Consider the following 25,187-nt stretch of genomic DNA (forward strand, 5'->3'; position numbering starts at 1 on the left):
AAGGATGAAAGGCAAAGTCAACCTCGGTGGAATTTGAACTCAGAACGTATCGGCAGACGAAATACTGCTAAGTATTTCACCTAGCATGCTAACGTTTCTGCTGGCTCACAGAAGATTGTAGTTTCAATTCCTGAATCGGGTGATTGGTTGTGTCCTTGCAAAAACACTTCATTTCATGTTGCTCCAGTTCACACAGATGTAGAAATGAGTGGAGGTGCACTGCATAAGGTTTAGGGTGTGGGATTCACAACTGTAAGATTGTGGTTTCAATCCCTGGATTAGGCGATCAGTTGTGTTCTTGAGCAAAACACTTCATTTCGCATTGCTCCAGGCCACTCAGCTGTAGAAATGAGTTTAGCCTGGAGAGGGATGGGCTTTACCAGGCTTCCTCACCCTAGACATGCTGCATAGTTGCAATGCACCAACAATCCCCAAGGGGGTTAATGGACTTGTCAGTTGTCAATCCGGCCAAAATATTCTCCCTGTCTTATGCACAAAATGACCAGATTCGACCTTTCACACCTGTCCTACAATGTCATTCAAGAAAAAATAAGCACTCACCTCATCAAAATCTCAAAGCTCCGAGATAAGTAATTTGTTGAAAATAATTTGGATAAATAAAGATTACATCTGACAGAGTAATCCGAATGCTAAAGAGTTAAGTAGTGCTAAAGAAAATGTCAGACATTTAAAATAGGTTGACATCATCGTTGTCATCATCGTCATCATAGTCATTATCATTGTCGTTGTCATCGTAAATGTCATCATCAGCAGCAGCACCATCATCAGCATCATCATCATCATCATCATCATCATCATCATCATCATTGCTATCGCCACCAGCAACATCTTCATCACTATCACCACAACCACCACCACCATCATCATCATCAACTTTCTCATTATCACCACCTCCATCATCATCATCATCACATCATCATCATCATCATCATAACATCATCATCATCATTATCATCATCATCATCATCATCATCGCCTTCATCATTTCCATCATCACCACCATCATCATCATCATCCTCATCATCATCATCATCGCCTTCATCATTGCCATCATCATCATCATCATCATATCATCATCATCATTATCATCACCACCACCACTATCATCATCATCATCATTATCACCACCACCATCACCACCACCGCATTGAACTATTGAGATGATCATCTTGATCATCATCAGATTTACCACCACCACCACCACCATAATCATAACCACTATGACCACCATAAATTGTCACCATCATCATCATCATCACCACCATTATCAGCAACACCATCATCATCATCATCACCACTGTCATCATCATCATCATCATCATTGTCTAATTCTTTCATGTAATCGTTTCATTTTGGCAAAATGTAATTTCTCATTCAGAGGAGAAAAAAAGGGATTAAATGCTTATGTTTTATCTAAAATTTCTTTTATCAAATAAATTCTAAATAAATTTTTTATTTTCCGTTTTTAGCTCCACTTAATTGCACCTTTGAAGCATCAGGAATTTGTAAGTTTTCTACGCCCTCTAATGGTAACTATCGCTGGAAAAAGCACACAGGGATCGCAAGATATCCTAGCCATGCACCAAGCTTTGATCATACTTCAGGCACGCCATACGGTAAGAAGACGTTCCCTTTTCTCATTTTAGAGAAATACTTTTCGTTTTCTCTTTCGTATTCTTTCCAACATAACATCTATTCTTTTTCTCGTTCACTTGTTTCAATCATTAGACTGCAGCCATGATGGGGAGCAGGGGTGGGGGACTTTAGTTGAATGAATCAACCCCAGTGCTTATATTTTTTAACCCTGGTGCTAGATTTATTAGTCTCTTTTACTGAACTGCTCAGTTACAGGGATGTAAACACACCAACACTGGATGTCAAATAGTGGGCAGGTGGGGACAAAGACAGATAGACAAAAAGACACATATAGATATACATATATATATCAAACTGTACTTTCTATGGATTTTGATCAAATCCCCAAAGAGTTAACAAGGGAACTCCTAACAATAATGTAAACTTCATATAATCAAGGTACCTTGGCCTGAAAAGGCCCTGAGGGGGTAGCTTGCAGTCTACCCCCTCATTTGGATCATTTACTATTTCCAGGGGTTCTACTAGCTATGAAACATATGTAGCCTGGATTTTATCTACCCTATTCCATAATTTTTGAAGATATATATATATAAGTATATATATATAAACACACGACAGGCTTCTTTCAGTTTCCATCTGCCAAATCCACTCACAAGGCTTTGGTCAGCCCAAGACTAAAGTAAAAGACACTAGCCCAAGGTGCTACAAAGTGGGACTAAACCTAGAACCATGTGGTTGGGAAGCAAACTTCTTACCACACAGCCACACCTGTGCCTACATATATATAAATACTCTTTTACTCTTTTACTTGTTTCAGTCATTTGACTGCGGCCATGCTGGAGCACCGCCTTTAGTCGAGCAAATCGACCCCGGGACTTATTCTTTGTAAGCCCAGTACTTATTCTATCGGTCTCTTTCGCCAAACCGATAAGTGACGGGGACGTAAACACACCAGCATCGGTTGTCAAGCAATGCTAGGGGGACAAACACAGACACAGAAACACACACACAGATACATATATATACATATATACGACAGGCTTCTTTCAGTTTTTTCTACCAAATCCACTCACAAGGCTTTGGTTGGCCCGAAGCTATAGTAAAAGACATTTGCCCAAAGTGCCACGTAGTGGAACTGAACCCAGAGCCATGTGGTTGGGAAACAAGCTTCCTACCATGCAACCATACCTATGCCTATTATTGCACAATGATCTAAAATGTCATACTTGTATGTGTATGTGATGAAATGGTTAAAATGATTGAAATCATTGTTAATTGTTAATTTATAGATATGAACTCTGTACTATGTATTGAGTGTATTGAGCACATTTTTTTTCCATTCATGTGTATACAGGCGCAGGAGTGGCTGTGTGGTAAGTAGCTTGTTTACCAACCACATGGTTCTGGGTTCAGTCCCACTGCGTGGCACCTTGGGCAAGTGTCTTCTACTATAGCCTTGGGCCGACCAAAGCATTGTGAGTGGATTTGGTTGACGAAAACTGAAAGAAGCCCATCATATATATGTGTATATATGCGTGTATGTGTTTGTGTTCCTGTGTTTGTTACCCCTAGCATTGCTTGACAACCGATGCTGGTGTGTTTATGTCCCCTGTTACTTAGCAGTTCGGCAAAAGAGACCGATAGAATAAGTACTGGGCTTACAAAGAATAAGTCCGGGGGTTGATTTGCTTGATTAAAGGCGGTGCTCCAGCACAAGTAAAAGAGTAAAAAGAGTATACAGCATGGGCCAAAAGTAACGCACCAAAACGTTTGGCATTTTATTTTTTAAGCACTTTTCAAGTGTTGGGCCTCACATAGGCAACGACAAAAGACCTTCGATAATATGCTGTACTTGAGTAGAAAACTCATCAAACCAAGTCAAATTGTAGTTGTAGCAGATACTGACGTCAGGCAACTCCCATTACACTCTTGGAATGGTTGGTGTTAGGAAGGGCATCCAGCTGTTGACACTATGCCAAATCAGACCAGAATCTGGTGCAACCCCTCAGCTTACCAGCCCTGGTCAAACGTCCAACATGCCAGCATGGACAATTGACATTCAATTATGATGATATTGATTATTATGTTATTACTTTTATTTTATTTTTCTATATTTTTTAAAATATTTTTTATATTCGTTTCTCTTTTCTGTGTATATTTTTTTGTATGTATACTTGTTTAAGCACCCAGTATTTAAGCACCCAGTAAAACATACGTTTTTCAGTTTGAAAATGGCTACTTGAAGCTTGAAACTCATATCAGAGTAACTCATTGTAAACATTATTATTATGATTAAAATAAAAATTATCCGCTCAAAAAAGCCATCTCTACTCACTTTTTCAAATATAATACTGTGCCAAGAACTTTCTCTTTATTACTCTAATATATATGTGGGGGGGGGGGGGTGTCAAGGTAGAAAATGCTAAAATAGTTTTATAAAAAACATTTCAGTACCGGTTTCAGTCATTGAGACTTTTTCAATTTTTCAACTGTAAGCATGGAAAACAATTAAATTTTGGAAAAATTAAAAGAAAAGTTTTCAAAAAGAATATTTGCATAGTGTTCAAAAACAAGAGAGACAGAAACAGGCAGAAACAAGGAAAATGCCACTTGTATTTGAACACTATGCAAATATTCTTTTAAAAAAACTTTTCTTTTAATTTTTCCAAAATTTATTTGTCTTCCATGCTTACAGTTGAAAAAATCTCAATGACTTAAACCGGCACTGAAATTTATTTTATAAAATTATTTTAGCATTTTCTACCTACATATATATCAACTCGTGTATTCTTTTTCAACCTTCTACATATATATATATATATACATATATTTATTTATATATATATATATATATATATATATATATATATATATATGTATGTATGTATGTATGTATGTGTGTGTGTGTGGATCAAAACAGTTTGATTCAAACTCCTTGGTACTCCAAGTTTCAAGCATTATGCTAATCCTCAGCTGTTGGAAATTCTTCAAGTACAAATAACTTCCAAATAAATGTGTTGAGTGCCCTTCTTTCGTTTGTCTACTCACTCATGTGTGTCTCTGTGTGTGTATGTGTGTGTGTGTGTGTGTGTGTGTGTGTACACATGCATATATACATACAAACACACACATGCACACATATTTGTCAGTAATTTACGTGCATGAATGAATATGAAAATAATAATTGTTGCAGGTCATTATATGGTATTTGAAAATCTTTGGGCAAAAAATAAAAACTCTACAGCCTTATTAATAACCCCTACACAGAAAAGCAGTTCAGATATATGCATGTCATTCTACTACTACATGCACGGCTACAGAAGAGCTTCTCTGAATGTCTACCAGCAAATAAACAGTCAAAACTCAGCTTCTCTCTGGATGGATACAACAGATCAAGGATCTAGATGGGTTAAGGCTCAAGTAACAATGCCTGCCAGTCAAGATTATAAAGTGAGTACGAACAGTCTACTGTTCCTTTTACTGTTTTTCATATTGATTTAGTCAAGAAGGAACAGTGCCCACAACACTTGCAAATACAATGTAGTCTGTAATACTTATTTTGCTGTATTATATATGTGTTTTTTTTTTGGGGGGGGGGTCTGATATTTCTTGTGGATCGTCTAGAAGAATGAAGCTGTATACCTTAATTTATCATATCTATATATGAATACCAAGAAGAAATCTTGTGAAACAGAGTTTATTTTAACAAGATACTTCTTGAAATCACCTGAGGAGACATATCAACACAGAGAGATATACCTAAAGCAGATGTTCAGTATCCTATCCATGAGGGATTGATGTTAGATGGGTCAAAATAATTGTAGTTGATCAATAAAGATTCTTGAATCTTCTGAGAAACAGAAGATGGATTTAGTATGAATCTTTATTCAGCACGATGATCATTTTGACTTATCCTGCAGCTGTCCCTTAGTGGTAGGATATTGTGCATCAAGTTCTAGAAGAATGAAGCTGTATATCTTAATTTATCATTTCTATATATGAAAACTAAGAAGAAATCTTGTGAAACAGAGTTTATTTTAACAAGATACCTCTTGAAATCGCCTGAGGAGACATATCTACACAGAGAGATATACCTAAAGCAGATATTCAGTATCCTATCCATGAGGGATTGATGTTAGATGGGTCGAAATAATTGTAGTTGATCAATAAAGATTCTTGAATCTTCTGAGAAACAGAAGATGGATTTAGTATGAATTTTTATTCATAGTATGAATTTTTATGATCATTTTGACCTATCCTGCAGCTTCCCCTTAGTGGTAGGATATTGTGCATCAAGTTGTGTTGCATCAACCAGTGCAGTTTGTATCACTTAAGATGCTTAATCGACATACTAATAGACATGTACCCAAAGGCCAGAGGCAATGACGAAAGATCGAAACCTCTGGAGATATGCTGTGACTGCGAAGACCCAACAAATAATGTGAGTTCATGGCTGTTTCCTGCGCTAGCTTCACATAGAAGCCCCAGCCCACCCAAAGTACCTTGGATCGCAGGACGGCCTGCTGTGCTTACCTTGAATCATAGGGCTACCTGCTGTGCTTGAGGAGACTATTGAGTCAAGTACATCAACATCAAAATAAATATCAAATAGAAATTGTAGTTGTGATACCTGTGCCGGTGGCATGTAAAAAGCACCATCCAAACGTGGCCAATGCTAGTGCCACCTTGACTGGCTTCTGTACCCGTGGCATGTAAAAAGCACCAACTGATCGTGGCCGTTGGCAGCCTCCTCTGGCACGTAAAAAGCACCCGCTACACTCATGGAGTGGTTGGCGTTAGGAAAGGCATCCAGCTGTAGAAAGACTGCCAAATCAGACTGGAGCCTGGTGCAGCCTCCTGGCTTCCCAGACCCCAGTCGAACCGTCCAACCCATGCTAGCATGGAAAACGGACGTTAAACGATGATGATGATTATATAATTCATTGGTCAATTATCTTCTATATATTTCTATATATATTTCTATATATATTTTACAGGTCATCTTTGAAGGTGTTCTTCACACTTATGGTGCATATGTTGCTGTTGATGACATCAGTTCAGAAACCGGAGAATGCCCAGATCCAGGTAAAAATTTGTTTTACAAAATGCTTTCATCATGGAATTTATAAACTAATAATCCGTTCCACTATAGGCACAAGGCCTGAAATTTGTGGGGAGGAGACTAGTCGATTACATCAACCCCAGTGAATCACTGGTACTTAATTTATTGACGGCGAGCTGGCAGAATCGTTAGCACGCCAGACGAAATGCTTAGCGGTATTTCCTCTGCCGCTACGTTCTGAGTTCAAATTCCGCCGAGGTCGACTTTGCCTTTCATCCTTTCGGGGTCGATTAAATAAGTACCAGTTACACACTGGGGTCGATGTAATCGAATTAATCCGTTTGTCTGTCCTTGTTTGTCCCCTCTATGTTTAGCCCCTTGTGGGTAATAAAGAAATAGGTACTTAATTTATTGACTCCGAAAGAATGAAAGGCAAAGTCGACCTCAGCAGAATTTGAACTCAGAATATAGCAGCAGGCGAAATACTGCTAAGCATTTCATCCAGCATGCTAGCGATTCTGCTAGCCTTTATCTATAAACTAATAATGATGATGCAAAGATTTTCTTTCTGTGAAAATAGACCTGAAGATCAGAATATAATTTGTATAAACTAGAAATCTTTGTTCGTTTCTTTTTATTTGTTTCAGTCATTGGACTACAGCCATGCTGGGGCACTGCCTTGATGAATTTAATTAAATAATTTGACCCCAGTATTTAAAAAAAAATTTTTTTTTAATTTGTTGCTTGTTCTATTGGTCTCTTATGCTGAGTCTTTAAGTTACAGGGATGTAAACAAACTAGCACCAGTTTTCAAGTGGTGGTGGGGAGAAACACAAAGACACAGATACTCACACACAAGCACACATACACACATATGTGCGCACACACACAGACATACATACACAGTGTATGTGTGTTAATAATATTGGCATAATTACTCTTCCAAGACACAATAATATATATATATATATATATATATATATAATTATTAATAATTATTTGAGGGAATATTATTCCTAACTTACAGGGAAAAATTCAATTTAGAAATACTAAATCAAATTTCACAAAATATAATATATATATAAAAATTACAAAAAAAACACCTTTTATCAATTCAAAATGAACAATTAAATTACACCATCTAGAAAATTACATATAATATGTAATTTTCTAGATGGTGTAATTTAATTGTTCATTTTGAATTGATAATAGGTGGGTTTTTTCTAATTTATATATATATATATCATCATCATCATCATCATCATCATCATCATCATCGAAAACGGACATTAAACGATGATGATGATGTGCTGGCACCAGTTCACATTGTAAAGTATTTGGAAGGGCATCCAGCTGTAAAAGACCACAATGAAACTGACCTCGCCTGTGCTGGTGCCACATAAAAACCACTCAGTCCACTTTGTGGGGTGGTTGGTGTTATGAAGGGCATCTAGCCACATAAATCATGCACAGAAGTCTGGTGCAGTCTTCTGCCTGGCCAGCTCATGTCAAACCATCCAACCCATGCCAGCATGGAAGGCAGATGTTAAATGCTAATGATGATGATGATGATGATGAGGAGGAGGAGGAGGAGGATAATGCTGAGGATGAGGATGATGAACATGGCCAGTGCCAGTATCATGTAAATGGCACTCATGCCAGTGGCACGTAAAAAAGGATAAAAACCATTACACTCTTGTAGTGGCAGGTTTTGGAGTCTAGCAATATGCCATAAAGCTAAACCCTTTTATGGACAGGAAACCCTGTGTAATCCCATAAACTGGCCTTCCCCATTAAAAATATATATATGTATTTATTTAAAAAATAAATAGACATAATATAATGTTTAAAAGTTGATGAATACCACCCCTTGATCCCCTCCATTTTCTTGTCATATATACATATGTGTGTGTGTGTGTTAATATCAAGCAGTGAGAATGAGTGCTTAACACCACGTTGGTGGATAAATATTCTTTATTTGTGGGTTAATAAGGCTACCAATGGTTTCATGTCGAGAGAGATCTCTCAACAATTATCAAGCCATCCACTTTGAACGTTGGTGCTCATCTCCATCTTGGATGAAATTCACTCACAAAGCATTGGTCATCTTGGAGCTATAGTAGAACATTTCAAAGATCTTTCACATTACTGATTATTTCCATTTTATCTTTCCTCTAGGAGATACCGATTTTGAAGATGACATGGGTACTTGGTCGAACATAAGGCGTAATGATGTCAATTGGATACGAGCTACTGGTCAAATGCCATATCGACTTCCACATCCAGCAAAAGACCACACTATGAACAGTATGAAAGGTAAGAAAAAGTCAATTATACAGGCTAATAAAAAGGTCATAGACAGAATCATTATACACTCACTTGTCTTGTTTGAAATGCAGGTAAATACTCTTCAAATCATGTCTCACCATCTTAAGGTTAGTTTAGTTTAGCCATCCCCCTGGATGCTTCAATTATTTCACATAAGCATGCCATCCATCACAGTCCCCTGAGCATGTTCTTAATTTGTCAACATTTACCATTCCACTGCCTGGAAGCAAGTTATTCCCATAGGTTAGACCAGGGGTCACCAAACAACAGCCCACAGGATGGATCTGGCCCACGAGGTCAGTTCATCCTGCCTGCCACTGCACTGTACCTTTTGTGTAAGTACCTGCAATGAGGGTTCATTTGCCTCTGGTATGGTACCAGTGTTTGGAATAACTTATGTTTGTGAGCAGACATTTCCAAAAATGAAGAATGTGATGTCAGCACATCGAACAAGGTTGACTGATGAATTTTTGAAAGCAATTCTCTTGGTTGGATGAAGCAATTCCAAAGCAAATATTGATGATATCTTAAAAACTAAACACCAGTTTCACAAATCTCACTAACCATTTTTGCTGCTTAGTTTGTGAGATTCAGTTATGTGTACACTGTTGTTTGTTCCTTCTTGAGCCATGCCTGGCTCATAAGGACCGGTTTCCCGGTTTCCTTGGCATATAGGTTCCCCACCTGGATGGGATGCCGGTCCGTCACCGGTGAGCTGCAAGATGCCGGAGGGAAGAGTGAAGGAAAGTTGTGGCGAAAGAGTCAGCAGAAGTTCGCCATTACCTTCTGCCGGAGCCATGTGGAGCTTAGGTGTTTTGCTCATAGACACACACATCACCCGATCTGAGATTCGAACCCATGATCCCTCGACCGCGAGTCCGCTGCTCTAACCACTAGGCCATGTGCCTCCACATGTGCGCACTGGGTGTGATATAACTATCTTATTGCTAACTAGCAGTATTGCCCAGCTTTGCAAAATGGTCACATTTAATTCAAAGCGTTAAAAATGTTATGAAAACAATTGGTATGTGTTCACAAAGTCCAAACGATTAATACGAAAAAACCATCCAGGCTACATCCCGAAAATTCATTTCTTTGCCAAATTTCTACAATGTTTATGGGGATTCGTTTTTATATCCTGATTTTTTTTTTTTCATGCAATTTACGCATGCTTGCATGCATGGTGAACACAGTTCACATCAAACAGCTGACTGAGTAAAGTTCACTATTCAATGCATGGAATAAGGCCTAAACAAACACAATATCGATTTTTGCACTTGCGAGATGAATTTCGGAACAGAAATAGCGCAGTTCAATTTTCATTCGCCTAAACTTTAAGTGACCCATTTTTGGTGGTTCTACGATTTGTTGGCTAGGAGGAGATGTGCCGGGAAGTTAAACACACAGACACACACACAGATACACACACAGACACACAAGTTGAGTTTTACATATATATAGATGTCGCCTTCTTTGATAACTTTTTGATAAATAAATATGTTGGTTGTCTTTATTGTTTGTGTATTCATTGTATTGTATTGGACAAAGCGGTTATGCAGCCCACGCTCATCATTCTCTCAGTAATCTGGCCCACAGTGGTAAAGATTTGGTGACCTCTGGATTAGACGTTTTCTTCCCCTGTTGATACTTCCTTCAACTTACCGCCATAAGACCAGTTGACACACAGGCTCTTTTGGGTGCCTCAGACAATGATCACCAATTCTCATTCTTCTCTGCTGAATCTTCTCGGTCACTTTGGGTAGATCTTGATAACGATGCTCACTATTTATATGAGCTCTCCATTTAACATTCGCAGCCATTCTTAACGATGTTGTAGTTGATATAATGTAAAGGTGGGGTGGTCACATCTGGAGCGCCTTTGATCATAAGGTTTATTTGATCAGGTTTGATCTAGTACCAAACAATAACAACAATAATGACAGTGCCTCATGTAATTTATATTTTTATATGTTTTTCTGTGAGCTTAATTTTCTTTAGTTTCAATTGTTACATAATGTTCTTTTAATCTGATAATGATATGTTTTTTTTATATTCTGTCTGGTTATCCATTCCTAACACCTGTCTTTATATACTAACTAGCAGTATCGCCCAGCGTTGCTCGGGTTTGTAAGGGAAATAACTATAAAGCATTTTTAGAGAGTTATAGCCAAAAAAATAGCAAAAAAATGGAAAAAGAAATTATGGTAAATTTTTTTTTGAGAGTTAAAAAGGTCGAGTTGCGTCCCCTAGACAGTCTGTGGTTTTGTGTTTCTGATTCTCGACCCCATGTCGAATTTATCGATTTTTTTCAGAACTGGGGGAACTTTTCAAAATTTTCGCTGCATTAGTTTTGAATTATGACATTGGGCTATGTGTGTGTCAAGTTTCATCAGAATCAGTTGAAAGCCGTGGTCAGGGTGAGGGTACAAGCAAACAGACACACAGAAACACGCATAGACAAACTGCCGTTTATATATATAGAGAGATTATAAAGTTCTGTTGTTGCCGCCATGTTTGCCCACTAAATGTCTTGAATTCCGGTGTATTGCGGTCAGCTAGGGACATCTTGACCCTTTACTCTTTTACTTGCTTCAGTCATTTTGACTGCAGCCATGCTGGAGCACCGCCTTTTAGTCAAGCAAATCTACCCCAGGACTTATTCTTTGTAAGCCTAGTACTTATTCTATCAGTCTCTTTTGCCGAACTGCTAAGTTATGGTGACGTTAACACACCAGCATCGGTTGTGAAGCAATGTTGGGGGGGGGACAAACACAGACACACAAACATATATACACACACACATGTATATATATATATATATATATATATATATATATATATATATATATATTATATATATATACGATGGGCTTTTTTCAGTTTCCGTATACCAAATCCACTCACAAGGCTTTGGTCAGCCCGAGGCTATAGTAGAAGACACTTACCCAAGGTGCCATGCAGTGGAACTGAACCCAGAACCATGTGGTCCGTAAGCAAACTGCTTACCACACAGCAACTCCTACGCCTCTATAGATTGCTATAGCATAATGTAATTTGTACCCACCCCTGTAGGTACATATACATGTATATAAAGCATCCTTCTCGAACCCTCTGTCTCCTTGTGTATGCATGTGTGTGTGTGTGTGTGTGTGTGTTGCAACTATGTACCATGTTTATATGTATGGATGTGCATCTCCATATGTGTGGACCCATGTCTCCATATGTCTCCTTGTGTGGAGTAAAGTGTGTGTGTATATATGGTCATGTGTTTCAGTCTCCATTTGCGTATGTGTGCTCGTCTGTTCATATAACCTATGTACCTATCCGTCTGTATGTTGATCTGCTTATTTTCATATCCATATGCAGATATGTACACATGCGCATATACACATACATACCTACACACACACATACATACACCTATCTACATAACAGTCCACTAACTATTCTGCTCAACCTGTGTAAACTATGGGTATGGAGGTATATCTACTATGTATATCTGCTATTTATATAGTTATCTCTAAGCATTAAACTGTGTCAAATGTACAAAATATAACAACAGCACAATATATGCAGCTGCACTGGGATGCTGATTTATTCACTGAAAGGCAATGTTTCACTCTGTCAATACTCCAAGAGTCACATTTGAAAAACTATATGGATAGATCAATGCATTGCAAATTTTTCTGTCCAACCAAAAGCAAATCAATTCTGTAAATGCTTCTCCAGTACAGCATAGCAAGAGCATTTGCTTGTAATAATATTAAGACAAAAACGTCATTGTGTCTGTGTGTAGTATATAATGTCAGTGCATATATTTGTTTGTGTTTCTATGCATCTTGCATCTAGGGATAAGCATGTGTGTGCATATGTGTGTATATGCAGCAAATAGCTTTCCAGTTTCAGGATAAAAGTATTTATTCTTCTGTTAAAAAAGCTAAGTGGGAATTTTCAGTTTACATTTCGCAAATGAGTTTTTCAAATTCCTCGACAGATATATTCTTATCAGCAGAGCCATTTAAATCTATCAGTTTACGAGTATTTTCTTTCCTGTCTTTAATGCTTATGTCTGGTCAATTAGTTTGTGTTTCTATGCATCTATGGAGAAGCATACTTATGTGTGGTCAGTTTGTTTGTGTTTCTATGCATTTATAGACAAGCATGCTTATGTCTGGTTAGTTTGTGTTTCTATGCATCTATGGACAAGCATACTTATGCATGGTCAGTTTGTTTGTTTTTCTATGCCTCTATGGACAAGCATGCATGTGCATATGTGTGAATATGCAGCAAATACTTTTCCAGTTTCAGGATAAACGTATGTATTCGTCTGTTAAAAAAACTAAGCAAGAATTTGCAGTTTACATTTTGCAAATGAATTTGTTAAATTCCTTGACAGACACATTCTTGTCAGTAGGATCTCTTATATCTATCCATTTACAAGCATTTTCTTCCCAGTCTTTAATGCTTATATCTGGTCAATTAGTCTGGATTGTTTTGTCAGTGTTGACAGGAAAATCCAAGAGGATGATGACATTTTCACCTTCAACTACTGGCTTAGGATGGTGTTCATACCAATTAGCAGGAGTGTCAATTTAGTGGTGCTCACATATTTTCCAGTGTAAATATTTTCCTGCTGTTGTTGGCATCCTTTTTGTCTCGGGAGACAATGGCGTTGTGCATAAAATAATCTAGTCCGACTTCTACATTTCATGTCCTAATACATTTCCTGCTGTGGCTGTGTAGTCCTATCCTGGACAAACACTCCCTCTGGCAGGTGCTGCAAATGTAGCGAAGACTTTGCCTGGCTGATTTTTTATATTTGGTGTTGTCACAGAGCAGCCCAAAACAAGATGGTCCTATTGTTCCATCAAATTTGTTGCAGAATCTGCATTTTGGGCCAGCACCATTTTTAAGAGTATTAGCCTGGTAATTTCTTGTAAGCAAACTCTGATCTTGTGCTGCCAGTATGAAGCCTCCAGTCTCTGCTTCCAGTCTTTAGTTCCTCACTCACTGACAGATTGCATCTTGGTCAACATCAGCATTTTGGCTTTGAATGATATATTGTCCATGTTGGGACTTCTGGCTTCACTATTCCTCAAGTATGTGAAGGCGCGTGGATTAGTGGTTAGGGCATTCAGTTCATGATTGTAAGGTTGTGAGTTCAATTTCTGGGCAATGAATTGTGTCCTTGAGCAAGACACTTTATTTTCACATTGCTCCAGTCCACTCAGCTGGCAAAAATGAGTTGCACCTGTATTTCAAAGGGCCAGCCTTGTCACACTCTGTGTCACACTGAATCTCCCTGAGAACTATGTTAGGGGTACTCATGTCTGTGGATTGCTCAGTCACTTGCACGTTAATTTCATGAGCTGGCTGTTCCGTTGATCGCATTAGCTGGGACCCTCGTCGTCGTAACCGGCGGAGTGCTCCTATTCCTCAAGTTGTTTCTGCCTGTTTGTTTTAGTTTCATTTTCTTCTTTTGCTTGCTTGGTAGCGGTGGTTTCTGGTTCTTTGTCATATTTTAATATTAAAATATGTTAATTTCCTTACAAATTAACATGCTTTCTTGATAATAGAGTGTGGCCTTTTCCCCACTTTCATGTTCATAGATATGCCAAAACATCCAGTGTTTCATACTAGATAAGTACCTGTTCATTCCTCTCATGGACTTGTTTGGTTCTGTAGTTTATGATTATTATTTTTGAAGATGTTGCACAGATCCAATACTGTGATATTGCAGATTGAAGATATTGTATATACCAGGGGTTTGTACTGTCTGTCAAATCACAACAAGGACTTCACACAGACGTTACTTTACACAATATGCATTCTGTTCCAAGTAAAGCTGATTTTGCAACTCACTAAGATTGGAGGAGGATTTCTAAGGTGTCCAGATGTTTCTCCAGGTTGGATAGATTGAACCCAATGCTCCAATGACAACTGGTAAAACCTTTATGCTTGACTCATGCAGCTGCCACATCTTGGCGATCTAAGATTTCGGGTCACCGTATTTGTTGACCATTTCTCATTCTTTCATGACAATATGTTGATCTCCTGACACATTGTTGTTGTTGTTGTTGTTGTTGTTGTTGTTGTTGTTGCTGCTGCTGCTGCTGCTGCTGCTGCTGCTGTTGTTGTTGTTGTTGTTGAGTGAGCAAGCAGTGCATGCCATCAAAGTGACACTGGGGTACAAATATACGAAGCCTAATATACTACCTGTCTGATAAGGGTACACCAGGCACATGCATCATAACTATATGTAACATGGTGATCTCATATCAAGATAAGCAGTGCATGACCTTGCAGGTGGGGCCCAGTTAGAATTTTCTTCTGGTCTAGTAGCCCGTTATTATTATTATTATTATTATTATTATTATTGAGTGAGAGAGCAGTGCATGCCATCAAAGTGACACTGGGGTACAAATATACGAAGCCTAATATACTACCTGTCTGATAAGGGTACACCAGCACATGCATCATAACTATATGTAACATGGTGATCTCATATCAAGATAAGCAGTGCATGACCTTGCAGGTGGGGCCCAGTTAGAATTTTCTTCTGGTCTAGTAGCCCGTTATTATTATTATTATTATTATTATTATTATTGAGTGAGAGAGCAGTGCATGCCATCAAAGTGACACTGGGGTAAAATATACGAAGCCTTATATACCCATCATGACTACCCCTCTGATAAGAGTACACCAGGCACATGCATCACAACCATATGTGCGCGACATGGTGATCTCATATCAAGATAAACAGTGCATGACCTTGCAAGTGGGGCCCAGTTAGAATATTTTTCATGTCAAGTAGCCCATTATTATTATTATTATTATTATTATTATTATTATTATTGAGTGAGATAGCAGTGCATGCCATCAAAGTGACACCAGGGTAAAATATACGAAACCTGGTATACCCATCTGATAAGGGTACACTTGGCACATGCATCACAACCATATGTGCGCGACGTGGTGATCTCATATCAAGATAAACAGCACATGACCTTGCAGGTGGAGCCCAGTTAAAATTTTCTTCTGATCGAGTAACCCATCCTGCTCGAAAGGTCCCTGAATAAGGGTTGTTTAAGGATGTTGAACGAAACACCCATGTTTCCAGTGGTGAATTATTCAAACCCCAAAGAATCCCTCTCAACACATGGCTATGATGCTCTCCCACTATTTCTGCTCGTGATCAGAGATGCACATATTGTCAGCCACTAAGGGACATGCTCAACTGGTTAAGGTCAAACAACTGACAAGCAAATTTGTGGTATTAAGCAGAATATTTGCTGTTGCCCATCTTTTATACCAAAACAAAACAATGTACATGATAACACTTCCAATCAGTTAAGATCAAAAGCCACGAGAGCCATTGCCTGGTACTGCATCAGGGCATTATTATTATTATTATTATTGTTGTTGTTGTTATTGTTATTGTTATTGTTATTATTATTATTATTATTTATTTATTTATTTATTTATTTTCTTATTATTATTATATTTTAGTTCTCAAAGCTCTTAATCTTACTTGCTCTGGTTAATTCAGTGAGAGCCGACAGCGTCCTGATCTCAAAGGTCTCACGGGGTCTCTTTCCACAAATTATATTATCATTATCATTATTATTTTTTATAATACGATAATTTATTTATTTATTTTTGTTTGTTTGTTTGTTTGTTTGCAGGACATTATATTTTCCTTGCCTCAGATAGTAAGTCCCAAAGGAAAGGAATATTGAGAAGTGAAGTATTTCCTGCTACCAATCTCCGTTGTCTTCACTTCTGGTTTTATTTGGATGGTACTTCACCAGGTGGCATCACCGTATATTTTGTCGATGAAGAAACAGAAGCTAAAACAGCAATATGGGCCCTTTCTTCGGCACAAGGAAACTCATGGAATTATGCTCAAACAGCATTTGCTTGGAAGGATTCGTATTATGTAAGATTACCATTTCTCTTCAAAGATCAACAGAATCTGGCTGAACTTGATTGTGTTTATCATTTATCTTTCACTTGTTTCACTCATTAGACCGTGGCCATACTGGGGCACCACCTCGAAGAAGTTTTAATCGAATGAATCAACTCTAGTACTTGTTTTGCTTTTTTGAGCCTGGTACTTTTTTGATTAACCTCTTTTGCCAAACCACTAAGTTGCAGGGATGTAAACACACCAACACTGGTTTTCGAGTGGTGGGTGAGAGGGACAAACACAAAGACACACACACACAAATATATAAATATATATATAGGCGTAGGAGTGGCTGTGTGGTAAGTAGCTTGCTTATGAACCACATGGTTCCAGGTTCAGTCCCACTGCATGGCACCTTGGTCAAGTGTCTTATACTATAACCTCGGGCTGACCAAAGCCTTGTGAGTGGATTTGGTAGACGGAAACTGAAAGAAGCCCATCGTATATATGTATATATATATATGTGTGTGTGTTTTTGTGTGTCTGCGTTTGTCCCCCCAACATCACTTGACAACTGATGCCGGTGTGTTTACGTCCCTGTAACTTAGCAGTTCGGCAAAAGAGACCGATAGAATTAGTCCTGGGGTTGATTTGCTTGACTACAGGCGGTGCTACAGCATGGCCACAGTCAAATGACTGAAACAAGTAAAAGAGTGAAAGAGTATATATACAGGGTGCATGAGGTATTTTAGGACATACCTTTTTTGGGTCATTGCTGCGTTTTTTGATAACTCTGTATAATCTTTGTTTCAGAAAATAATAACAGGCAGACCCTCAGCTTACTCACGGAATGGAGAGGAATGCTGTTATTGTGGTTATAAAGGCTGAGCATGGTGATTTAGAAATATCTTCATTTTTATAAGTTGCCAGATCTTTCGTCTATAAAGTTTGTAAGGAGTTGGAGACTGAAGACGGAGATGTATCACTAGTATCAAAGCATAAAAAGCATAATTTATGGAGAGGGAAGTAGTCGATTACATCGACCCCAGTGTGTAACTGGTACTTAATTTATCGACCCTGAAAGGATGAAAGGCAAAGTCGACTTTGGCGGAATTTGAACTCAGAATGTAGCAGCAGACGAAATACCACTAAGCATTTCGCCTGGCTTGCTAATGAGTCTGCCAGCTCGCACCTTCTGTAGAACAGATAATAATAAAGACCAATATTAGTTGTATGTTACAAAGTAAAAAACAGTAAAGCTCAATTAAATATTATTGTCATTATCATCCTCATTCTCATCATTATTTAACATCTGTATGTATATGTGTGTGTGTGTGTGTAACACAGAAAGGTAATATTTATCTCCACTTAAACAGGGATGTTCTGTTAGAACAAACTATACTGCGATAGTTGCCAAGAGAGAAATTCTCATATTGGCTTTCTGGCACATAATGCATTTGTGCATTTTGCACTAAAAAGCCAATATGAGAGTGTCTCTCGTGCTATCTACCGCAGTATAGTTTGTTCTAACAGTATATCCATCTTCAAGTGGAGATAAATGATATTACCTCTCGGTATTAACGCTGCCTCTGTCACTAATATATATGTAATACAATTTGTTATAATTATTTTAGGTTGAATTTGAAGGCATAACTAATCAGAATCACGATGTCTACACTGCTCTTGATGATATCATGTTCCTAAATGATTATTGTGCAGGTAACTATTCTCTGTTTTCAAACCCCTTACTTTTGTTACCATCTCTTTGTTGTGATGCTCTGTGTTTCTTTCAATTAATTTTAAATATAACAAAGAATTTAGTAAAATAACTTAGTTATCATTAAGCTAGTATTAGGAACATAAATTGTGACTAAGGTTTGGTGGAAGATTTTAATTCAGAACTTATGAAAACAAAACATTTGCACTGAGAGCCAGAGGTGGTTTCAGCCAGATTGGTATCAAAAGGGTTAAGGACATTTCATTTCAAAGCATCATACTGTACTTAAAAAAGCATGAGTGTGTGCACAGTGTTGAATCACCCTGTAGAGCTTCTTACAAAAGCTTTATCGGAATCCTAGTTGAGTGCTCCACAATTTTTTACTGAATAACCTGCACTGATGATTGGTTTATAGTGATCAAGCGTTTGTACATATCTCTCTCTTTCCCTCCCTCCCTATTTCTCTGTCTCTCTCTCTCTCTCTCTCCCTCCCTCTTTCACTCTGTCTCTCTCTTTCTCACATTTCCTGTACAGTAAAGAGTAAAAAAAATGATAGCTTCATGCTTTATAACCGACCATAATTTTCACTGTATTTTCAGTTCAGCCATTAGAAGCCCAAACAAAATATAAGTTTTTGCCAAAAACAAATACAACATCAGCACCAGTAATTAGTAAGTATAATGATTTATTTGTTCTCTGTCAATTGGAATTGTTTTAACCCTTTAGCATTCAGATCACTACACCAAAAGTTTATACACCAAAAGATTATACCATAAATCCTCGGGTATAATCTGCAATTTTTTTCCCAAAATTTAAAGGTCAAAATCCCTAGTGCGTACTATATACGAGGTTAAAAATGAAAATTATTTTCTAAGCAATGTCCGGGTCTCTATTTGCTGTCCTGCAATGTTTATTCAGACGCATTTTGTGATGTCGGGTGCAAAAATACCTTAAGCTAAGCCTGAAAGCAATGAAGTCATAAAAGAATCGTCCATAACTTGCAGTAAGCAACATTTATTAGAATAAAAGTATTCAGAACACAGAATAACATGTAACAAAAACAATTTGCAAACATATTTACATTCCCATATAACAGTTAAGAACATCACCATTATTGTATTACGCATGCGCGGAAGTGTTTGTTCGACTAGGTGCTGCTGACTTAATTATGCACAACTCAAGTTAGAGAAGGAGTGAGTATTATACTCAAGGTTTAGGATTTTCAGAGGTACAGCCCCTTAAAAATCCCCTGCGTATTATACTCAAGGGTGGACTATACTCAAAGACTTACAGTAATCATACCTGATCTTGCAGCCTTGAGATTTTGATTATGCGATTGCTTATTTCTAGACTAACATTGCAGGTGAATGTGAGAAGTTGGATCTGGCCCGTTTTTACATAAAACAGGTAGAACATTTTGGCTAGATATGGCCAGTTTAAAAGCTAAAAGCTTAAATGCTATATTTGTCAGTTAAAAAAAATTTGCCTGTAGCTTGCTTACCAACCACATGATTCTGGATTCATTCTCACTGCATGGCACCTTGGGCAAGTGTCTTCTACTATAGCCTCGGGCCGACCAAAGCCTTGTGAGTGGATTTGGTAGATGGAAACTAAAAGAGGCCCATCGTATATATGTATGTGTGTGTGTGCATGTACTAGGCTTCCGAAGAATAAGTCCTGGGGTCGATTTGCTCGGCTAAAGGCAGTGCTCCAGCATGGCCGCAGTCAAATGACTGAAACAAGTAAAAGCGTAAAAATAGTAATGGGAAGATTTAACTGCTTGACAACAGCAGTCTATATTGATACGCCTTTTTATATACATGCATATTGAGCAATTTATCCAATATTTCTACTGTTCTAATGACGTCTCTGCAATCAAAAATATATCATCATCTTATTTGTATCTTATGATACACATTTCAGCAATTATATAAAAACAAATATTTGTGTATTTATATTTATATACATGTTGTTGTATGTTTAGTATTGTGGCATCTAAAAAAGCAGAATAATTTGTCGGCAGACAGTTTAGCTTAATGGTAAAGCACTTGTCTGGAGCCTCCAAGGGATATGGCTTCGAGTCCCGTGACTGTTTGTTGACAAATTTTTCCACTTTGTAAGGGTAATTTACTGCTCTAACAGCATCTCTGCATTCGAAAATAAACCATCATCTTATTTGTATCTTACAATACACATTTCACTACTTATAAAAAACAAATATTAGTTTGTTTATATTTCTATGCACCTAATTATACATACACATGTATGTATACATGTGTGTGTGTGTATGTATGTATGTATGTATGTATGTATGTATGCATGCATGCATGCATACATATATATATATATATAGGGGGGGGGGAAGTAAGAAGAAAAATAAGCAAAAATGCACATTGGAAATCAAAAAAAGTGAAGGCTTTTTATGAAAAGTAACAATAGATATATACAATTAGATGAACTGAGGTAGGAATAAATGCAATAAAAGTCATTATTGTGAATTGTTAAAGAGATTTAAAAGCATACCGGTTTCATAAATTTACTAATCATTACTTTGAATGCACACCGATTCTCAGTTCATCAAATTGTTTATATCTATCGTTACATTTCATAAAAAGCCTTTACTTGTTTTGTTCTCCAATGTGCAGTTTTGCTAATGTTTCTTCTTACTTTCCCCTTACATTTCCACGTGTAGTTTCTATTTACTTTTTGTAACATATTTCTATTATATATATATATATATATATATATATATATATATACAAAATAAGAAAATGGAGAAATACATCTAAATCAATTATCAACTACCAGATAATACCCAATCACATACTTAATTAAACCACTACATAAGAACATTAAGGTCAAACATAATAATATAGAACAAAACAGTGTACATGAGGAGTAATATGATACAATAAGTACAATATGTATAAGAGGATATAAATAAATATAAATATAAATATAAATATACACTACATCTTACAGCTGTTTCGGCCATGCAGATAATGGTGTCTCATTTTACTTATATTACCCATGTGTGATAATAAATATATATATATATATATATATATATATATATATATATATATATATATATATATTTTTTTTATTTCATTTTTTTTTCATTTGATGTGTGTATATATATATATATATATATATATATATATATATATCACTTACAGATGAAATTCTGACTGGTAAGGTAAAATATATAAAGATACGTAAAACCAATTCCTGTTAAACAGAATATTAATAGTTTAATCAAATAAAAGAAATAATTCTTTACATTTTTTTTCATCAGCTGATTCAGCAATAGACTGTACATTTGAAAAAGACTATTGCAAATGGACTCATAATAAATCTGATGTCTTCCTTTGGCAACGAAAACAAGGCCCAACTGATTCATCAAGCACAGGACCACAAACTGACCACACTTATGGAAACTGTAAGTTTTTTAGTTAATATGATTAATAAATCCATGGATTCTTGAGTTTTTCTTTGACACAATTCAACAAGGAAGTAATTGTATACTGTCAACTTAATGTGACAGTCCCATGAAGGGAATAATACTACTGTTATTTAGCCCTAGGAAGCAGCAATGCTTCCTGTCAGCCTTGACACATTTCCTGTGTCCTTATGTTTGCAAGGGGGAGATAAGCACCTCCACCCAGCTAAGCCTGCATCCAGAGACTAGTTTCTGAGTTTTTGCTCGTCATCAGTCAGGTGTTTTCTATAAATTTTATGATTTTTACAATTTGGTAGTTTTTATGGAAGTTGATATCTCATAAGTTTGTTTTTTTTACTATAGTAACTGTGTATGCACGTTTATCACCTTTTATATCAACAAGAATTTCATCAAATTATGGATTGGCAAGATGGCAAAATTGTTAACACACTGGGCAAAATGCTTAGCAGTATTCCTTCTTTCCTTGCATTTTGAGTTCAAATTCCACCAAGGTCGACTTTACCTTCCATCCTTTTGGGGTTGATAAAATAAGTACCAGTTGAGCACTGGGGTTGATGTAATTGACTTACCCACTCTTCGGTGTGAGTATAAAATCTGCACCCCTCTACCAAGCCAGTGTGGTAGAGCAGACTCACTAAACCAGTATGATCTGAAGTTCAAATTCACACCCTCTACATCAAATCTTTGTTGGTGGAGAGAACATACTGAGGCCTTCGTCCTGCAGTGGACTGGACAGGGGCAATACAATCCAATCCAATGATTCTCCTAATAAAATCCAGTGAACTAATCCATGGTTCACTAACTTCAGATTGCTCTTTTACTTGTTTCAGTTATTTGACTGTGGCCATGTTGGAGCACCACCTTTAGTCAAACAAATCGACCCCAGGACTTATTCTTTGTAAGCCTAGTACTTATTCTATCAGTCTCTTTTGCTGAACTGCTAAGTTACGGGGACGTAAACAAACCAGTATCGGTTGTCAAGCGATGTTGGGGGGATGAACACAGACACACAAACATATTCACACCCATACATATACATATATACACACACACACATATATACGATGGGCTCCTTTCAGTTTCTATCTCCCAAATCCACTCACAAGGCTTTAGTCGAACCGAAGCTATAGTAGAAGACACTTGCCAAGGTACCACACAGTGGGACTGAACCCAGAACCATGTGGCTGGTAAGCAAGCTACTTACCACACAGCAACTCCTACGCCTATGATAAATATATTGATAAATCTCTCTTCACCCTTTTCAAGCCTAGCCAGGCTCGTGAGCCTGGTTTCCCAGTTTCTGTGGCATATGTGTTCCCCCCCCCCCCAGCTGGACGGGACACCAGTCCATCACAGCATTACTCAAGAAACAAGAAAAGAGAGTGAGAGAAAGTTGTGGTGCGATAGTTGTTGACAAATAACAGCAGTAATTTTATTCAGCTGAATACACATCATTGATTGGTTGAAATTACCTGATACGAGAAATTTAACGTGAAATAACTTCGTAAATATAAGTTTTTCTCAAAAATGTTAAGAGTAAAAGATGTTTTATATGACACATTCTACCAGTGCCCGAAGTTTGAAAGTGCTTAGTTACAAAAAATTATTTTTTAAATCTGTCGGTCAAAAGGTAAAAATCTGATATTTCTTTAGTGAAAACATTTGAATAGAAATAACAATAGTGTCAAACTCCATACTTCACCAAAAGCCAGTCACATAAGATTGGCCATTGAAAAGGTGATTACACTGGCAGTGCCCCAGCATGGCCACAGCCTTAAAGCTGAAACATATAAAAAGAATAAGAGAATAAATGAAATAAAGTTAATTGGCATATTATTTTCTTGCAGCTTCTGGTTATTATATTTATATTGAGACATCACGCCCAAGACGTCAAGATGACACTGCAAGTTTGATATCATCCCCAATTTCACCGATTTCAAATGGTTGTTTCCGCTTCTGGTATCACATGTATGGCGCTGATGTGGATACGCTAACCGTGTACAATGCTAGCGGCAAGAGCCGCTCTCCGTTGTGGAGAAAACAAGGAACGGTTGATGAATTTTGGCACCAAGCGATAATTGAAATTAATTTTGAGAAAAGCACTCAGGTATATATTACTAATAGGATTTCTGTATATTCTGATGGTGGTGGTGGTGTGGTGGTGGCGGTGGTGGAGGTGAGGATGAGGGCGATGGTGGTGGTGGTGGTGGTGGCTGCAGCCATGACAGCAGCAGTGTTAACGGTGGTGTTGGCAGCAGTGGTGACTGCGGCAAAGACGACAGCAGCAGCAACCGTGGTGGTTGTTATGGTGGCGGTGGTGGTGGTGGTGGTGGTGGTGGGGTGGTGATGGTGGTGGTGGTAGTGGTGGTGGCGGCGGCGGCGGTGATGGTGGTGGTGGTGATGGTGGTTGTGGTGTTGGTGGTGGTGGTGGTGGTGGTGGTGGTAGTGAAGGAAAAGAAGTGCATGATGTTTAGGGAAAAAAAACATAGGGGTTTAACCCTTTAGCATTTAAACCAGCCATATCTGGCCAAAATAATCCTCCAGTTTTATCTTCTATGAGTTCCAACCATTTTGCATGATTGGCAATTCTTTATGGACCGGTCAACATCCATCCACATCACATGACCACACCAGCATGGTCTTCTCTCTTGCACACTACATCTAATTCCTCTTATACCGAACTTTTCTCTTAGTTCACAAGCACTCTGTCACACATGTACACTTGCATTACACCTCCTGTGGAGCATACTAGCCTCATTCCTCTCTAGCCTTCTCATATCCTCTGCATCCAGGTCCTGCATCTCACTACAAATAGCTGTCCATATACATGTATCGTACAATCTTCCTTTCACTCAGAGAGAGAGAGCTCTTTGGTTGACAACAGAGGTAAAAGCTCTTAGAATTTTTTCCATCCTATTCTTATTCTAGCTACAACACTCTCCATAAATCCTCTCCCACAACTGATTTGGTCCTCTAGGTTGTAGAAATTGTCTATTACCTCTGAAGAAATTCCCAGACATTTCAGAAAACCAATTTCTTTAATTTTTATGGCTCCTGTGCATCTTCCACACGCAAACACTATCTTCTCTGA

General features: G+C 37.7%; 1 protein-coding gene across 3 annotated transcripts in view; it reads left to right on the forward strand.

The window, feature by feature from the left end:
• The window catches only part of LOC115213822 (MAM and LDL-receptor class A domain-containing protein 1-like), a 382,250-nt gene that overhangs the window by 208,878 nt on the left and 148,185 nt on the right, over positions 1-25,187 (forward strand). For all 3 annotated transcript variants that reach the window (XM_036504533.1, XM_029782714.2, XM_036504532.1), the window contains exons 83-91: positions 1,491-1,637; positions 4,811-5,067; positions 6,615-6,702; positions 8,858-8,995; positions 16,693-16,946; positions 18,551-18,635; positions 19,233-19,304; positions 21,932-22,075; positions 23,944-24,203. In XM_036504533.1, coding sequence (XP_036360426.1) covers positions 1,491-1,637; positions 4,811-5,067; positions 6,615-6,702; positions 8,858-8,995; positions 16,693-16,946; positions 18,551-18,635; positions 19,233-19,304; positions 21,932-22,075; positions 23,944-24,203 — 1,445 coding nt within the window. The remainder of the gene's footprint in view (positions 1-1,490; positions 1,638-4,810; positions 5,068-6,614; positions 6,703-8,857; positions 8,996-16,692; positions 16,947-18,550; positions 18,636-19,232; positions 19,305-21,931; positions 22,076-23,943; positions 24,204-25,187) is intronic.

The sequence above is a fragment of the Octopus sinensis genome, linkage group LG7 (assembly GCF_006345805.1).
Source record: "Octopus sinensis linkage group LG7, ASM634580v1, whole genome shotgun sequence".
Taxonomy (NCBI): domain Eukaryota; kingdom Metazoa; phylum Mollusca; class Cephalopoda; order Octopoda; family Octopodidae; genus Octopus; species Octopus sinensis.